The sequence below is a fragment of the Bombyx mandarina genome, chromosome 24 (assembly GCF_030267445.1).
Source record: "Bombyx mandarina strain Sakado chromosome 24, ASM3026744v2".
NCBI classification, from domain to species: domain Eukaryota; kingdom Metazoa; phylum Arthropoda; class Insecta; order Lepidoptera; family Bombycidae; genus Bombyx; species Bombyx mandarina.
In genome coordinates, this window is record NC_143230.1 from 1,748,611 (window position 1) to 1,768,241 (window position 19,631).

Below are 19,631 nucleotides of genomic sequence, written 5' to 3' on the forward strand. Positions count from 1 at the left end.
GTCATTAGTGAAATGATATTATTCTCGGAGCGCGGATCTTCGATATTGCTCCGATAATGCTACAGGGAGATTTAACCTCAGTGTTTTACTAATTAGGATCTTTTTCAGTCTGGTCTTATTAGGCTGTTAGGTCTATTAGGTTGTGATGACGGGTCAGATAAACGATAAAGTCAAAGGTTGTGTCTAAATAGAGACAGATGATGAAATCATTTTTCTCGTACATAATTAATTTTTTTAATTTCGTAGTGCGATAACTTAGAAATATAACTGTGTCTTCAACTTTCATTTAATACCCGAATTGGTGCGAGAGTCCCGTCATAAGATTGGTGATCGGGGATAAATAAAGGTATAGAGGACCTAAGTTTTTAGATCCCAATTTTATTGGGTGTTACTTCTCGATTCTGCTGCTGGCTCGGCAACCCAGAATGGATGGAGGTTGACGGTGCTGTGACGAGGATATATCTCATTTCGTGTCTGGATGTCGAAATAGATCTATCAGCCATCCAAGTTCAAGAGTGGCAAGCACTTGTCATGAAATTTAAATAAGTTCAAAGTTAAACCTATTAGAATGTGAACATGATTGTATAAATAAAAAATTAAGGCGATATATTTCATTTTATTCCATTACTAATTAGGATAGTTAATTTACACATTTTGTACTCAATTTGTGGAATAGCGCCATGAGGTGTTCAGGCTCTGAATCCGCTGCGTGATCTGGTCGCGATCGACTGTATATCTTCAGCCTTCTCTTCCAAAAATGTTTTCAGTTCATCAAATAGCTCTCCCAGTATAATAGTCAGAATGTTGTATTCGTAAATCTTTTTATTGTAAGCGTAATATTGGATTAGAGTGGCTTCGACGGCCGAGGCTGTTGGTTTTGCGTCCAGTTTGAAATCAGTTTTCTCACTTGTACCGTTCGCAAATATAGTATAAATGTCGTTATCTACAATAAAAACAACACCGTTTTCTATGATAAACGGTGGTTTGATTAGCCTCACCTGAGCTGGGTTTTCAGGAAGGCCAACGATTTCCTGCACCCCATTTTCGGTCACAACTTTCGGCTTTTTGTCGGGACCGTAAAAGTAAACGTTGTCGGAGTAATCAAGCATAATCTGTTGGGCATCTTTAGCGCCGTCAACAGCGACTTTCTTATTGCCTTCTTCGGTGACTTTGTAAACGGTGTGGTCTTCAGTCAAAACGTATAAAGGACCAGTTCCGTTTACTTTAACAATGTCAATGACACTGTCGTCGACCGTTCCGTATTTCTTAACGCTGCCGTCTTCGTTGTCGTAAACGTAAATACCAGATTTGGCGCCGAAGAACGCCAATTTAGAGTCGTCGATTGATGCGGTCGAGCTTGTACCGTCATCAAGCATTTTCGTGGCCGTACCGTTTTTGTATCGATAAAGGCCCTTGTATTCCTTAACCTCGCCATTATCGAGGTCGGCCTCAACGAAGAACAGTATGATGTCCGAATCGGAATCGTCGTCGTCGTCCTCGAAGTTGATTGAGTTCAATGGTACTGTTATACTGATTATGTCGTTTTGGCTGCTGTAGACCGACAATTCGTCGGGAAAGAAATCTGTTGTTATGATGATCTGGTCCTCATCGTTAGTGGTCGGAGCGCCGCTCACGAAACTGGCCGCCAGGAAAGCGACGACGAGTAATAGCGTATATTTCATCTTTGTATCTGGAAATCGAGAAATTGTCGAACAGATTAGATTTTTTTTATCGCTTAGATGGGTGGACGAGCTCACAGTCCACCTGGTGTTAATTGGTTACCGGAGCCCATAGTCATCTACGACGTAAATGCGCCACCCACCTTGAGATATAAGTTCTAAGGTCTCAGTATAGTTACAACGGCTGCCCCACCCTTCAAAATTCTCATTACCTTCATGTTACCGTATTTATAAGTACAGTAAAGGACAATGCCCATTTTCTTAGGGCGTTTGGGCCCCTAAAAAAGTTGTCGGGTCATGATGGTTTTAACTTAATTTAATAGACAAAGAAATATCGTTTCATATTCAGAAAACGATTTTTATATTCTAACCCAGGTTTAAGAGAAATCTGTTTTTTTCTGCAGTTAAAATTAAGTTGTTAATTGTTTTCTTCGAAATCAATAATAGCTCTCATCATTATTTACAGTATTAAATAAGTTAATTGAGTCGACTATTATCAAAGAAGTAGGTATCAGTGGAATGGAATATTTGAAAGGTATTCCACTGATAACTACTTTTAATAAACGTATATTTTTTATTTGATTGGCTTTGTTAATTTTAAGTATGTTTCAATGATACTATGTACACATATGGACTTATTGTTGTCTGAAATAAAATAAATCATTCATCATTCATCATTCATCATTCAAAGCCGGCAATGTGACTTTTGGACAATTATTGGTAAATCAGAAAAACGAATTATTGACTTTGTATTCCATTGGCAGCCACAAAACTCTTCTGAACGACATCTTAGATAAATAACAGGTTAAGTATTAACCTTCATTTAATGCAGGTTTTGAACGTATTCTTTGAAGGAGACGATTATATTCAAATCAATCTGTATTGACATATCAATAACATATTTTTGTTCAAATGCACAGATTGCCACCTTTGATAATAGACGACTCAATTGTGGTTAATGTTGCTAGAAATTACCCCTTACGTACATTTTATTATTATTATATCCTCATAATAATAATAAAATGAAATGAAAATCCGGAAGCCGGCAACGATGTTGGTGTTGTTGTTTTTAAATTCGCCAACAAGCAGGCAAAGAGCGTATTCTATACAGCCTAGTCTGTCGTAGTTATATTTTTTTTCAATAAAAAGCGTATCTCTTTTTATTGCTTTTTGGGAGTTTTGACGTTAACTCGATGAATAGCACATTGAGTGAGCGTAAATTTCCGCAGACCTTTTATCTTGAAAAAAAAAACAGTCACTGCTATGTTAGCCACAGTTTTATTCCAATGCCTCAATAATCGTGAACAACGGTTATTGACGTTTAATACACAAACCAACACCCAATTTATATATTAAACATCACAATAAACTATTAAAAAAACATTAAAATAAAACTTCAAGTGACGCTTCACTCGGGTTGCTGCCAAAACTCTCTGATCATATATAATAAGAATAGAGTAATGGTAGGCCATTGAGATTTTTACTAATGGAATCAATAATATCTAAAAATATTAAATAATTCATGGTTTTAAGTAATAATTATTATTACAATATATAAATATTGAATTGAACAAAAATAAACTAAAAAGTCTGTGAATTATATACATATATATTTAACCATTAGCTATTTTTTTTTTCTCACAGACAACTCTTTCGTTTGGCAGCTTAAAGGTTTACTATAAGGTTTTATGGGCTTAAGCCCTTTGCCTATTGGCGAATTTAAAAACTATGGCACTCAGTTTTGGGATGTTATCAAATAAGTAATTTACTTATTTTGTAAAACAATGCCAGGAAAGAAATGTTGATACATAAACTAAACAACGTGAAAAAATAAAGCATAGTTTTTCAAGTAAAAATAGTTTTGACATAAAGTTGGCCCACTTTTGGGCATTGTCCTTTGTTGTCATGACAACAGGCACGTGGTCCTATAATTATATATTCGTAAACACGGTTCAATTAGGAGTTGTACATTAAAAACTACCCCAAATCTCATTCGTATCACTGGTCCGAAATTCTAATTCTAACTTGTTTGCTATTTTTCCAGTAATGCGTGTTGAAATTCGGCAATTTCATTTAATCAGTATACAATATAATAATAATAATAAAGGAAAACTAACTGGATAATAGAACATCATTAAAAACAAAAGAAGGACGATTTCTAAGCTTTTAACAAAAGTTCCTATTTAAATTGTCATCAGTGTCGGCGTTATCAAATGCGTAAAATGAAAAATATAAATGAATATTATATAAAATAGCTGTACCCGTCCGCTTCGCTGGGCATTTAAAATTAACATTATTATTTCTCACCCCAACAAAGATTCTAATCATTAACGCCCCCGCAACTGATGTAGGGAGTCCAACACTCATAAATGAGTCGACTATTATCAAAGCCGGCAATCTGACTTTTGGACAATGATTGGTAAATCAGAAAAACGAATTTTTGACTTTGTATTCTATTGGCAGTCACAAAACTCTTCGGAACGACATCTTAGATAAATAACAGGTTAACTATTAACCTTTATTTAGTGCAGGTTTTGAACCGTATTCTTTGAAGGAGACGTTTATATTCAAATCAATCTGTATTGTCATATCAATAATTTTTTTTTGTCCAAATGCACAGATTGCCACCTTTGATAATAGACGACTCAAATATTAGCTTATCCATTAAGTACATCTATTTTCTACATGGATACCAGGTTTCAAGTCAATCGGATGCACGGTTCAGTAGTTATAACGGAACATCCTTAAAAACCATTATAGATTGATATATTAGTATAGATTATTAATAAAATATGAGTGATTGACGTGATTGTGATGAAGCATTTTTTATCTGAACATGCCTAAATACAAAAAAAATATATGGAAAATTAGAGAAAGCTTAAATACATGAAATCGTTACTTTTTTGGCCGCAAAATTGAAAATGACCCAGATGTCCTTTCTAATACGCTTTTATTAGCTTCAGACATGTATGTTAGTATGTAACGGAATCTTTGAACATGATTTTGACCCCCTTCAAAACGTCGGATTAACTCAAACTCAACTTTGGTATACTTAATAAGGACCGATGACAATTCAATAATAATAAAAAATGAAAATTTTAAATTCAACTAAAAAAAAAAAAGTTAAAAAAAAGGTAAAAAAATACGCTTTTATAGAAAACCACGCTTTTTTTTACAATAAAATATTTTTTTCTTACACTATTTATAATTCAAATTTATTAAGATTTATTTTCTATTTTTTAATTGGATTTTCTATAAAGGCGTATTTTGTTAGTTTTTTTAAACTATTTTTTATTTTTTTACAAAAAAATTAAAAAAATTATTTACAAACGGAATGCTTACTGTATACGTGTCAACAGCCGTTTTAAACAAACAAGCAATGACGCTGTCAAAAACAAACTCAATTATAATAGGTATAATTAAGAGAATATTGATGATAATATAATCTATTCGTGTTTCTGTAAACTTCCACTGATCTTCGGCGAATGTCGGGTTATCTTCTTATTGACCCCCTTCAGAATGATGTGAAATCATGAGAGACAAGTATCGCATTGTATATATAAAATAACAGAAACATGTTTCGTCTTATCGCATTAAAACTGTATAATCTCAAAACTTATAAATTTTACAGGAGAGTGTCTTAAAGGTTTAACATGTGATATCTCTACAAATAAATAAAATTGGAGTGTCTGTTTGTAATATTGAAATAACCGTTTTTTACTACATACATATGAATGTATATACGGTACATACACCAAAATAAATTTTTTTACAATTTTTGTCTGTCTCTCTGTCTGTCTGTTTGTTCCGGCTAATCTCTGGAACGGCTGGACCGATTTTGACGGGACTTTCACTGACAGGTAGCTGATGATATAAGGAGTAACTTAGGCTACTTTTTTAGACTAGCTTCGCCCCGCGATAACCGCGGATAACATCGAGGGACACAGCTAGTTTTTAATAGTAATCGTCTTTGCAACGTTTTTTTTTACCAGTTACATTATCTGTCTTTTAAAGTAAGGTAAAATTATGTATCAATTTTGTTAATAGTAGTCAAAACAGGTAAACTAAAAAAAAAAAAATTAAAACTAAACTACATATGTTCTTTTGACAGTATTTATTAGAAAAATACTGGTGATACCAAATCATTCCGCATATTAACAAAATTTCGAATACTTTTGGAAATTGTACACTTTTAATGCGATAAGTTCGGTAGGCAGCGGCTTGGCTCTGCCCCTGGCATTGCTGAAGTCCATGGGCGACGGTAACCACTCACCATCAGGTGGGCCGTATGCTCGTCTGCCTACAAGGGCAATAAAAAAAAAAAAGACGATTTGAGAAATCTTTATTATATTTGTAAATTTTAATGTTGATTATTGAAAATTTTGACTGACTCGGTGGTGTAGTTGATATCCGCTTTGATTGTCGCCCCAAGGGTCGTAGGTTCGATTCCCACAACGGGTCAACATTGTGTGACGAACAGTTTTTTTAATTTTTTATTGCATAGATGGGTAGATGAGCTCACAGCCCACCTGGTGTTAAGTGGTTACTGGAGCCCTTAGATATCTATAACGTAAATTCGCCACCCACCTTGAGATATAAGTTTTAAGGTCTCAAGTATAGTTACAACGGTTACCCTACCCTTCAAACCGAAACACATTACTGCTTCACGGCAGGAATAGACAGGGTGGTGGTACCTATCCGTGCAGACTCACAGGAGGTCCTACCACCAGTAATTACGCAAATTATAATTTTGCGGGTTTGATTTTCATTTCACGACTAGCTGACCCGGCAGACTTCGTAGTGCCTCAATCGATAAATAAAAGACTAAGCTTTTGTATAAAATAAATCAAAACAAACAAAAGGAATCGGTCCGACGAGGGACACACCAAAGGAAAAACAAAATTGTTATTTTTATTTAATTCCGAGCATTTTCATATTTATTCACCTTTTAAACCTTCGCTGGACTTCCACAAATAATTCAAGACCAAAATTAACCAAATCGGTTCAGCCGTTCTCGAGTTTTAGCGAGAATAACGAACAGCAATTCATTTTTATATATATATAGATAGATAGATACATATTACTCCTTCACAGTGGAAGTCAATTGTGGACATTTGTTAAGTACGTAATACCTTTGAAAAATCGGTACCCGCCTGCGGGATTCTAACCCCTGTGCATCGCTAGATACGAATATACCGGGCGTCTTATCCTTTAAGGCCAGGACGACTTCAACGATTCCACATACATCGTGCGTACAATTCAGTAGTGCGGACGTGCCGATCCGTTGGTCGCTTGCGATCTGCGTATCGAGGTCCATTTTTGTGCGCTAAAGTTTTGTAACCGCGAACCCACCCTTACCAACTGCCTTTTTCAAGGCAAAACCAATCGCTACGTTCAGCTTCCTGTGGCACTCACAGGCTAGCGATTTCCTAACCCTTCCCAAAAACAACAGTCTTTTTCAAGACTAGACCCCCGCTCGCGATTCTGCCTGCTGTAGCACTATACAGCCCGAGCGGGTTCCTTTCCTTTTCCCCGCCGATTGCCGTTTTCACGGCATAGGCATTCCCCCCCCCTGCTCCTTGCTGTCCTGCAGCACAGGGGGGTTACAAATCCTATCCGGGGCCTCGCCTTTCGGCGAGTTCAACAAAAGTCCCGGGGCCGCCCCCCCCGGGCAAGAAGACCGAAGCAAGCATGGAAGACAATAGTGAAAGTGTTAGTGTCAGTGACAGTGATTTTGTCGGGTTCCTCCGGGAAAGGTACCCGACAATTAGGGCCGAGTATCTTAGGTATAGGGCCTCTCGTGGCAATCCCTCCCCCCCGCGTCCGTCGCCGCGTTTCTCAACCGTGCCTCGGAGGCACGCCGCGCGCCCCCCGCCGCCGCATTAAGTTCGAGCGCACGTTCCGACGATGCGGCTCACATAGCGCCTAACGCTACCCCCACCCCCGCGCCCGCGTCGTTTACGTCATCGCGCGCTTCGTCCGTCGCGACCTCGATCGTTTCGAGTTCAGGCTCCGATACCGAATCGGAGATGGATTTCGAATCCGCGTCAAGCCCTCAGCCTGGAACCTCGGATGGGTTCCAAACCGTAACGCGCGGTAAAAAGCGTTCTCGCGCCGTGGAGTCCCGGAGCTCCACGACAAAGCAAACTAAATCCGCGACCGCCTCCCGTCCGCAGGTAGTCGTGACACCGGAGTCGGACTCCGCTCGCCGCGTAACCCCGCCGCCGCGTCCCAAGCCCGCGCCCGCTCCTAAAGTAGCTGCCCCGCCCCCGCTGATACTTCAAGAGAAGACAGCGTGGAACCGCGTGTCTCAGGCCCTTCAGGCCAACAAAATTAATTACACCCATGCGCGTAACGTCGCGCATGGGATTCAGATAAAGGTCGCAACGCCGGGCGACCATAGGGCCCTCTCTTCATACCTCCGAAAGGAGAACATAGGTTTCCACACCTATGCTCTTCAGGAGGACCGCGAGCTCCGCGTAGTGATACGCGGAGTCCCTAAGGAGTTAGACATCGATTACATAAAGGAGGATCTGACCGCTCAGTCCCTCCCGTTAGTTAGCGTGCACCGGATGCACAGTGGGCGGGGCAAGCAGCCCTACAACATGATCCTGGTAGCTCTAGAACCCACCCCGGAGGCCAAAAAGAAGATCGCATGTCTCACGACAATTTGCGGCCTATCCGGGATCTCGATCGAAGCCCCCCATAAGCGTGGCACTCCCGGGCAGTGCTACCGATGTCAGCTTTACGGCCACTCGGCTCGTAATTGCCACGCGCGCCCCCGCTGCGTAAAGTGCCTCGGCGACCACGCCACACTAGATTGCTCGCGTGTTAGGGAAACCGCGACCGAACCTCCAAGCTGTGTCCTATGCCTTAAGCAAGGGCACCCCGCGAACTACCGTGGATGTCCTAGGGCTCCGCGAAAACGTCCGACCCACCCAGCCCCCCGAACCGTCGGCCCAAAGACTTCGGCGCCTTCAGTGCCGAAACCCGCCTTCGTGCCGGCTGCAGTTCCCACGGTGTCGGCGTGGAAAAAACCGCTGCCGTATACGAAGGCGGGAACGGAAACCGCACCCCCGCCCCCGCTCGTGACACGCCCCGCGCCCCAGCCCCTGCTCGCACCTCGCCCCGCGCCCGCGTTCCGTCCCCCGCAACCCTCTGCCGTCAACGACTTCGCGCTCGTGCGCGACTTCGTCACCGCGGTCAACTTCGGCCGTCTGCGATCGTTCGCAGACGCGATACGTAGGTCGGTAACCCCCGAACAGCGGCTCGCGGCCGCTTTCGATCACATGGACGTTTACGAGTCCGTGTCGCGTACGTTATAAAATCTTTACCGGTAACCAATGGCGCAAAAAGGTAGAGAAAAACCGTATTCCCTTACGTTAGCATTCTACAATGCTAACGGACTCGCGCGGCAACGCGATCAAATTTTCGAATTCCTCCGCGATAATCTTGTAGATATTCTATTAGTGCAGGAAACCTGTCTGAAGCCCTCGCGTCGCGACCCGAAAGTCGCGAATTACGTCATGGTTAGGAATGACAGACTCACCGCCTCCAAAGGCGGGACTGCCATTTACTATAGGCGGGCCCTGCACGTTGTCCCTCTCGATACTCCCTCGCTCTCACATATCGAGGCGTCAGTGTGCCGTATCTCGCTGACGGGACACCAGCCGATCGTCATCGCATCCGTTTATCTCCCCCCGGACAAGCCCCTTCTGAGCAGTGACATCGAGTCACTGTTCGGCATGGGAGACTCCGTCATCCTGGCAGGCGATTTAAATTGCCACCACACTAGGTGGAACTGCCATCGTACTAACGTTAACGGTAGGCGTCTCGACGCGTTTATAGACGACCTCACCTTTGAAATAGTCGGTCCCCCAACTCCAACATGTTATCCGTATAACATCGCGCTCCGTCCGAGCACTATAGACCTGGCATTGCTTAGGAACGTAACTCTGCGCTTGCGTTCCATCGAAGCAATGTCAGAGCTCGACTCAGACCACCGACCTGTCGTTATGCAGCTCGGTCGTCCCCACAACCCAGTCACTGTTACGAGGACCATGGTGGATTGGAATAAGCTGGGCACGTGCCTAGCCGACACCGCTCCGCCAATCCTCCCTTACGGCCCGGATTCGAATCTATCCCCCGAGAACACCGTCGAATCCATAAACATCATTACCGATCACTTATCTTCCGCGATCATTAGATCTTCTAAAGAAGTCGATGTGGAGGACAGCTTCCACCGCATCAGACTGTCCCCCGATCTTAGGAATCTCTTAAGAGTTAGGAACGCGGCAATCCGGGCCTACGATCGTCTTCCCACGCATTCAAACCGGATTCGGATGCGTCGTCTACAACGCGAAGTCCACTCCCGCTTAAGCGACGCGCGTAACGATAATTGGCATAGTTATTTAGAACAACTCGCGCCCTCCCACCAAGCATACTGGCGACTAGCTAGGACTCTCAAATCCGAAACTACCGCTACTATGCCTCCCCTCGTACGCCCTTCAGGCCAACCACCGGCATTCGATGACGATGACAAGGCTGAGCTGCTGGCCGATGCACTGCAAGAGCAGTGCACCACCAGCACTCAACACGCGGACCCCGAACACACCGAGTTAGTCGACAGGGAGGTCGAGCGCAGAGCTTCCCTGCCGCCCTCGGACGCGTTACCCCCCATTACCACTGACGAAGTTAGAGACGCGATCCACAACCTCCAACCTAGGAAGGCACCCGGCTCCGACGGCATCCACAACCGCGCGCTAAAATTTTTGCCAGTCCAACTGATAGCAATGTTGGCTACAATTTTAAATGCCGCTATGACGCACTGCATCTTTCCCGCGGTGTGGAAAGAAGCGGACGTTATCGGTATACATAAGCCGGGCAAACCGACAAACGAAACTTCTAGTTACCGTCCGATTAGTCTCCTCTCGACGATAGGAAAAATTTACGAACGGCTCCTTAGGAAACGCCTCTGGGATTTTGTTACCGCGAACAAAATTCTCATTGACGAACAGTTCGGATTCCGCTCTAAACACTCGTGCGTACAACAAGTGCACCGCCTCACGGAGCACATTCTGATAGGACTAAATAGGCGTAAACAAATCCCGACCGGCGCCCTCTTCTTCGACATCGCGAAGGCGTTCGACAAAGTCTGGCACAACGGTTTAATTTATAAACTGTACAACATGGGAGTGCCAGACAGACTCGTGCTCATCATACGAGACTTCTTGTCGAACCGTTCGTTTCGATATCGAGTAGAGGGAACTCGTTCTCGTCCCCGTCAACTGACCGCCGGAGTCCCGCAAGGCTCCGCGCTCTCCCCGTTATTATTTAGTTTGTATATCAATGATATACCCCGGTCTCCGGAGACCCATCTAGCGCTCTTCGCCGACGACACGGCTATCTACTACTCGTGTAGGAAGATGTCGCTGCTTCATCGGCGACTCCAGATCGCAGTAGCCACCCTGGGACAGTGGTTCCGGAAGTGGCGAATAGACATCAACCCCACGAAAAGCGCAGCGGTGCTCTTCAAAAGGGGTCGCCCTCCGAACATCACTTCGAGCATCCCACTCCGTAGTAGGCGCGCAAACACCTCCGCCGTTAGTCCCATCACTCTCTTTGGCCAGCCCATTCCGTGGGTCTCGAAGGTCAAATATCTAGGCGTCACCCTCGACAGAGGGATGACATTCCGTCCCCATATAAAAACGGTACGCGACCGCGCCGCGTTTATTCTAGGACGACTCTATCCAATGCTTTGTAGTCGAAGCAAACTGTCCCTCCGAAATAAGGTAACTCTCTACAAAACTTGTATACGCCCCGTCATGACGTATGCAAGCGTAGTGTTCGCTCACGCAGCCCGCACCAACTTGAAATCCCTTCAGGTTATTCAATCACGATTCTGCAGGATAGCCGTCGGAGCGCCTTGGTTCCTTAGGAATGTGGATCTCCACGACGACCTGGAGCTCGACTCCCTTAGTAAGTATCTACAGTCGGCATCGCTGCGCCATTTTGAGAAGGCGGCACGACATGAGAACCCTCTCATCGTAGCCGCTGGAAATTACATACCCGACCCAGTAGACCGAATGGTAAACCGTCGACGTCGCCCAAAGCACGTCATTACGGATCCTCCTGATCCATTAACGGTGCTTTTAGGCACCACAAGCACCGGTCACCGTCCTCGTCGAACCCGTCGCTTGCGACGAAGGGTTCGACGAGCGAACTAACCCATAGACACAGCCCACTGAGTTTCTCGCCGGATCTTCTCAGTGGGTCGCGTTTCCGATCCGGTGGTAGATTCTGCGAAGCACTGCTCTTGCTAGGGTCAGTGTTAGCAACTCTCCGGTTGAGCCCCGCGAGCTCACCTACTAACGTTAGGGCGAAGCTGAAATAGCCTCTCAAGGCTATCAGCATAGGTAGGAAGAAAAAAAAAAAAAAAACGATTCCACACGAGTAAATATATAAATTAAATTAATAATCTCAGTTAACCTGAATGAACTCAGATAACATGTGTAATGTTTGATACAGCAAAAGATGATACGTATGAACTTGGACGATATTAGTTCTAGTTGTTATTACTGAAAAGATAACATGAGAATACAATCTTGAGTTCTATTTTTCAATTCTACAGTCTTTAAGTACTAATTACTAGCTTATATTGTTTTTTGTGTGCATTCAAATTCTGCCTAATGATTCTTTATTCCACTCTAGACTTGGGGACCAATGCATCTGGTGTTTGGTTTCCGTCAGTTGAGCCAACACGGGAAGGTACCACAGCCCTGCCTATTCCCGCCGTGAAGCAGTAATGTGTTTCGGTTTGAAAGGTGCGGCAATTGTTGTACTGTAAAACTGAGACCTAGAACTGGTATTTGAAAGTGAACAGCCGCGTTTAGTTGTTGATGTCAATGGACTCCGGTGACCACTTAACACCAGGTGGTCCGTGAGCTCGTTCTAAAATAAAACGAAGACAAAATTTCCGCGTATATAATAATAGTAATGATAATTGTTAATTTCATTCAAAGATAAATTAAATACTTCATACAATAGTATACTAGATCCGGCCATTAGGCGTAAAGATTGTTTGTGTCAGGAAAACTTGCCCTTCCTGAGTTGCTCTTATAAGTTTCTTTTAAATATAAACCAAATATCCAACTAAAAAAAGCAGAATTAACAATCCACCGAAAAAAAAAGAAGTTAATATTATGTGAAATTAAATTAAGAATTATAGAAAAATGAAATAATCACGAATATATTCACTAAGAAGTCACTGATGTATGTTAATTTTTGTGTTTTTTTTCCCTCTGCCCATTCGCTGGTAACCTTAGGGGCTATTCCAACTGCGCTATGGCTGGTGGTCCACGGACCAAACCTGAGAGACTTTGCTAACACAGACCCTAGCAAGAGCACTACCTCGGAGTATATACCACCGGATTGGAATCGCGACACACTATTCTCGCTCACGACTCGGTCGTGCGCGGACGTGCTTTCCGATCCGTGGCCCGCTTGCGAGCTGCGTCTCTGAACTCACAGTTGTGCTCGACAGTGTAGTGACCGTGAATACATCGTGCGTACAATTCAGTAGTGCGGACGTGCCGATCCGTTGGTCGCTTGCGATCTGCGTATCGAGGTCCATTTTTGTGCGCTAAAGTTTTGTAACCGCGAGCCCACCCTTACCAACTGCCTTTTTCAAGGCAAAACCAATCGCTACGTTCAGCTTCCTGTGGCACTCACAGGCTAGCGATTTCCTAACCCTTCCCAAAAACAACAGTCTTTTTCAAGACTAGACCCCCGCTCGCGATTCTGCCTGCTGTAGCACTATACAGCCCGAGCGGGTTCCTTTCCTTTTCCCCGCCGATTGCCGTTTTCACGGCATAGGCATTCCCCCCCCTGCTCCTTGCTGTCCTGCAGCACAGGGGGGTTACAAATCCTATCCGGGGCCTCGCCTTTCGGCGAGTTCAACAAAAGTCCCGGGGCCGCCCCCCCCGGGCAAGAAGACCGAAGATGAGCGAAGATTTTGTGTGCGACAGTGATAGTGCTAGGGACATTGTCGGGTTCCTCCGGGATAGGTACCCGTCAATTAGGGCCGAGTATCTCAGCTATAGGGCCTCTCGTGGCAATCCCTCCCCCCCCGCGTCCGTCGCCGCGTATTTCAACCGTGCCTCGGAGGCACGCCGCGCGCCCCCCGCTGCCGCGTTAAGTTCGAGCGCACATTCCGACGATGCGGCTCACATAGCGCCTAGCGCTACCCCCACCCCCGCGCCCGCGTCTATTGCGTCAGCCTCACTGACTTCGTCCGTCGCGACCTCGATCGTCTCTAATAGCTCTGTCTCTAATAGTTCAGGCTCCGATACCGAATCGGAGATGGACTTTGAATCCGCGCCCAGCCCTCAGCCCGGAACCTCGGATGGGTTCCAAACGGTTACCCGCGGTAAAAAACGTACTCGCGTCGTGGAGTCCCGGAGCTCCACAACAAAACAAACGAAATCCGCGCCCGCCTCTCGACCGAAGGTAGTAGTTACACCGGAGTCGGACTCCGCGCGCCGCGTAACCCCACCGCCGCGTCCCAAGCCCGCGCCCGCTCCTAAAGTAGCTGCCCCGCCCCCGCTGATACTTCAAGAGAAGACAGCGTGGAATCGAGTATCCCAGGCCCTTCAGGCAAACAAAATTAATTACACCCATGCGCGTAACGTCGCGCATGGGATTCAGATAAAGGTCGCAACGCCGGGCGACCATAGGGCCCTCTCTTCATACCTCCGAAAGGAGAACATAGGTTTTCACACCTATGCTCTTCAGGAGGACCGCGAGCTCCGCGTAGTAATACGCGGAGTCCCCAAGGAGTTAGACATCGACTACGTTAAGGAGGATCTGATCGCTCAGTCACTCCCTATAGTTAGTGTGCATCGGATGCACAGTGGGCGGGGCAAGCAGCCCTATAATATGATTCTTGTCGCGTTGGAGCCAACCCCGGAGGCCAAAAAGAAAATTTCATGCCTCTCGAAAGTTTGCGGCTTATCCGGGGTCTCCATCGAAGCCCCCCATAAACGTGGCACTCCCGGGCAGTGCTACAGATGCCAGCTATATGGCCACTCGGCGCGTAATTGCCACGCGCGTCCCCGTTGCTTGAAGTGCCTCGGCGATCACGCTACGTTAGATTGCGTTAGAGATAGGGAAACCGCGACCGAACCCCCAAGCTGTGTCCTATGCCTTAAGCAAGGGCACCCCGCGAACTACCGTGGATGTCCTAGGGCTCCGCGCAAGCGTTCAACCCTCCCAGCTCCGCGAACCGTCGGCCCAAAGACTTCGGCACCCTCAGTGCCGAAACCTGCCTTCGTGCCGGCTGCAGTTCCCACGGTTTCAGCGTGGAAAAAGCCGCTGCCGTATACGAAGGCGGGAACGCAAACCGCACCCCCGCCCCCGCTCGCGACACGCCCCGCGCCCCAGCCCCTGCTCGCACCTCGCCCCGCGCCCGCGTTCCGCCCCCCGCAACCCTCTGCCGTCAACGACTTCGCGCTCGTGCGCGACTTCGTCACCGCTGTTAACTTCGACCGTCTGCGATCGTTCGCAGACGCGATACGTAGGTCGGTAACCCCCGAACAGAGACTCGCGGCCGCGTTCGATCACATGGACGTATACGAGTCCGTGTCCCGCACTTTATAAAAATCTTTACCGGTAATCAATGGCGCAAAAAGGTAGAGAAAAACCGTATTCCCTTACGTTAGCATTCTACAATGCTAACGGACTCGCGCGGCAACGCGATCAAATTTTCGAATTCCTCCGCGATAATCTTGTAGATATTCTATTAGTGCAGGAAACCTGTCTGAAGCCCTCGCGTCGCGACCCGAAAGTCGCGAATTACGTCATGGTTAGGAATGACAGACTCACCGCCTCCAAAGGCGGGACTGCCATTTACTATAGGCGGGCCCTGCACGTTGTCCCTCTCGATACTCCCTCGCTCTCACATATCGAGGCGTCAGTGTGCCGTATCTCGCTGACGGGACACCAGCCGATCGTCATCGCATCCGTTTATCTCCCCCCGGACAAGCCCCTTCTGAGCAGTGACATCGAGTCACTGTTCGGCATGGGAGACTCCGTCATCCTGGCAGGCGATTTAAATTGCCACCACACTAGGTGGAACTGCCATCGTACTAACGTTAACGGTAGGCGTCTCGACGCGTTTATAGACGACCTCACCTTTGAAATAGTCGGTCCCCCAACTCCAACATGTTATCCGTATAACATCGCGCTCCGTCCGAGCACTATAGACCTGGCATTGCTTAGGAACGTAACTCTGCGCTTGCGTTCCATCGAAGCAATGTCAGAGCTCGACTCAGACCACCGACCTGTCGTTATGCAGCTCGGTCGCCCCCACAACCCAGTCACTGTTACGAGGACCATGGTGGATTGGAATAAGCTGGGCACGTGCCTAGCCGACACCGCTCCGCCAATCCTCCCTTACGGCCCGGATTCGAATCTATCCCCCGAGGACACCGTCGAATCCATAAACATCATTACCGATCACATATCTTCCGCGATTATTAGATCTTCTAAAGAAGTCGATGTGGAGGACAGCTTCCACCGCATCAGACTGTCCCCCGATCTTAGGAATCTCTTAAGAGTTAGGAACGCGGCAATCCGGGCCTACGATCGTCTTCCCACGCATTCAAACCGGATTCGGATGCGTCGTCTACAACGCGAAGTCCACTCCCGCTTAAGCGACGCGCGTAACGATAATTGGCATAGTTATTTAGAACAACTCGCGCCCTCCCACCAAGCATACTGGCGACTAGCTAGGACTCTCAAATCCGAAACTACCGCTACTATGCCTCCCCTCGTACGCCCTTCAGGCCAACCACCGGCATTCGATGACGATGACAAGGCTGAGCTGCTGGCCGATGCACTGCAAGAGCAGTGCACCACCAGCACTCAACACGCGGACCCCGAACACACCGAGTTAGTCGACAGGGAGGTCGAGCGCAGAGCTTCCCTGCCGCCCTCGGACGCGTTACCCCCCATTACCACTGACGAAGTTAGAGACGCGATCCACAACCTACAACCTAGGAAGGCACCCGGCTCCGACGGCATCCACAACCGCGCGCTAAAATTTTTGCCAGTCCAACTGATAGCAATGTTGGCTACAATTTTAAATGCCGCTATGACGCACTGCATCTTTCCCGCGGTGTGGAAAGAAGCGGACGTTATCGGTATACATAAGCCGGGCAAACCGATAAACGAAACTTCTAGTTACCGTCCGATTAGTCTCCTCTCGACGATAGGAAAAATTTACGAACGGCTCCTTAGGAAACGCCTCTGGGATTTTGTTACCGCGAACAAAATTCTCATTGACGAACAGTTCGGATTCCGCTCAAAACACTCGTGCGTACAACAAGTGCACCGCCTCACGGAGCACATTCTGATAGGACTAAATAGGCGTAAACAAATCCCGACCGGCGCCCTCTTCTTCGACATCGCGAAGGCGTTCGACAAAGTCTGGCACAACGGTTTAATTTATAAACTGTACAACATGGGAGTGCCAGACAGACTCGTGCTCATCATACGAGACTTCTTGTCGAACCGTTCGTTTCGATATCGAGTAGAGGGAACTCGTTCTCGTCCCCGTCAACTGACCGCCGGAGTCCCGCAAGGCTCCGCGCTCTCCCCGTTATTATTTAGTTTGTATATCAATGATATACCCCGGTCTCCGGAGACCCATCTAGCGCTCTTCGCCGATGACACGGCTATCTACTACTCGTGTAGGAAGATGTCGCTGCTTCATCGGCGACTCCAGATCGCAGTAGCCACCCTGGGACAGTGGTTCCGGAAGTGGCGAATAGACATCAACCCCACGAAAAGCGCAGCGGTGCTCTTCAAAAGGGGTCGCCCTCCGAACATCACTTCGAGCATCCCACTCCGTAGTAGGCGCGCAAACACCTCCGCCGTTAGTCCCATCACTCTCTTTGGCCAGCCCATTCCGTGGGTCTCGAAGGTCAAATATCTAGGCGTCACCCTCGACAGAGGGATGACATTCCGTCCCCATATAAAAACGGTACGCGACCGCGCCGCGTTTATTCTAGGACGACTCTATCCAATGCTTTGTAGTCGAAGCAAACTGTCCCTCCGTAATAAGGTAACTCTCTACAAAACTTGTATACGCCCCGTCATGACGTATGCAAGCGTAGTGTTCGCTCACGCAGCCCGCACCAACTTGAAATCCCTTCAGGTTATTCAATCACGATTCTGCAGGATAGCCGTCGGAGCGCCTTGGTTCCTTAGGAATGTGGATCTCCACGACGACCTGGAGCTCGACTCCCTTAGTAAGTATCTACAGTCGGCATCGCTGCGCCATTTTGAGAAGGCGGCACGACATGAGAACCCTCTCATCGTAGCCGCTGGAAATTACATACCCGACCCAGTAGACCGAATGGTAAACCGTCGACGTCGCCCAAAGCACGTCATTACGGATCCTCCTGATCCATTAACGGTGCTTTTAGGCACCACAAGCACCGGTCACCGTCCTCGTCGAACCCGTCGCTTGCGACGAAGGGTTCGACGAGTGAACTAACCCATAGACACAGCCCACTGAGTTTCTCGCCGGATCTTCTCAGTGGGTCGCGTTTCCGATCCGGTGGTAGATTCTGCGAAGCACTGCTCTTGCTAGGGTCAGTGTTAGCAACTCTCCGGTTGAGCCCCGCGAGCTCACCTACTAACGTTAGGGCGAAGCTGAAATAGCCTCTCAAGGCTATCAGCATAGGTAGGAAAAAAAAAAAAAAAAAAAAAGCGACACACTGAGAAGATCCTTCCAGAAACTCGAGGGGATGTGTCTATGGGAGTTTGTGTTTACTATTAGGACGTGCATAATTAGAAACAGTTTAGCGTATATCTATACTAATATATAAATATACAGTGGTTTTTACGGATGTTCCGTTATAACTACTGGACCATGCATCCGATTGACTTGAAACTTGGTATCCGTGTAGAAAATACATGTACTTAATGGATATGAGTGTTGGACTCCATACACCAGTTGCGGGGGCGTTAAAGATGAGAATCTTTGGGTGATCTCTCGGATGAAATATAATAATGTTAATTTCAAATGCCCAGCGAAGCGGACGGGTACAGCTAGTATTTTATAATTTTAAATTAATATTATAATACGGTAATGTTATGTGACCAACTTCTCTATGATTGTCTGTGAGAACTAATATGTCGCGAGTCCTTAGTATAATGTATAGGTAGGTATAATGTTAATTTAAGATTATAAAATATATAGGCTAAGCTGTTTTTAATTATGGACGTCCTAACATTTACCGTGAATGTGAACAAAGTAAACCTATATCGTGGCAACGGACGCGTTCGAAAAAACGCTAAAAACGTTACTGGTGGTAGGACCTTTTGTGAGTCCGCACAGGTAGGTACCACCGCCCTGCCTATTTCTGCCGTGAAGCAGTAATGCGTTTCGGTTTGAAGGGCGGGGCAGCCGTTGTAACTATACTGAGACCTTAGAACTTATGTCTCGAGGTAGGTGGCGGCATTTGTGACTCCAGTAACCACTTAACACCAGGTGGGCTGTGAGCTCCTCCACCCATCTAAGCAATAAAAAAAAAGACGCGAAATTCAATTTTTAAATTGCTTTTAAATCTATTTTTAAGAAATAAATAGAATGAATCGCTCACCTTCGAGTCTTGGATACGATATGATAAGCTTCAATCGTCAGTCGGTTTAAATATAGTAAACATTACGTCACTGCTTCACTGTAAGCTAAAAGCTATACTATCTGTTAAACTAGTTTCAGTGAAAATATAGAATAATGTTTTTATTGCGTAGACAGGACAACAATCACACGGCTAACCTGATGGTATGTGGTTACAGGAGCCCATAGACATCTGTAACTTCAAAATCGCGAAATAACTTGAGATATGAGTCCGAAGGTCTCAGTTTATACAGTACGACAGCTGC

The 19,631-nt window shown here is 46.3% G+C and overlaps 1 protein-coding gene across 2 annotated transcripts; it reads right to left on the reverse strand.

The window, feature by feature from the left end:
* Positions 1-601: 601 nt before the first annotated feature.
* Positions 602-19,373, reverse strand: LOC114249768 (uncharacterized). Of its 2 annotated transcripts, none has more exons than XM_089737990.1 (2): positions 19,349-19,373; positions 602-1,690 (listed from the first exon to the last, which is right to left on the reverse strand). In XM_089737990.1, the coding sequence occupies exon 2, from the start codon at positions 1,680-1,682 to the stop codon at positions 690-692; it is 993 nt and encodes a 330-aa protein (XP_089594116.1). In that variant the 5' UTR covers positions 1,683-1,690; positions 19,349-19,373; the 3' UTR covers positions 602-689. The 2 variants fall into 2 exon arrangements, with proteins under 2 accessions (XP_089594116.1, XP_089594115.1); XM_089737989.1 differs by lacking the exon at positions 19,349-19,373 and adding an exon at positions 5,022-5,124.
* Positions 19,374-19,631: the final 258 nt, after the last annotated feature.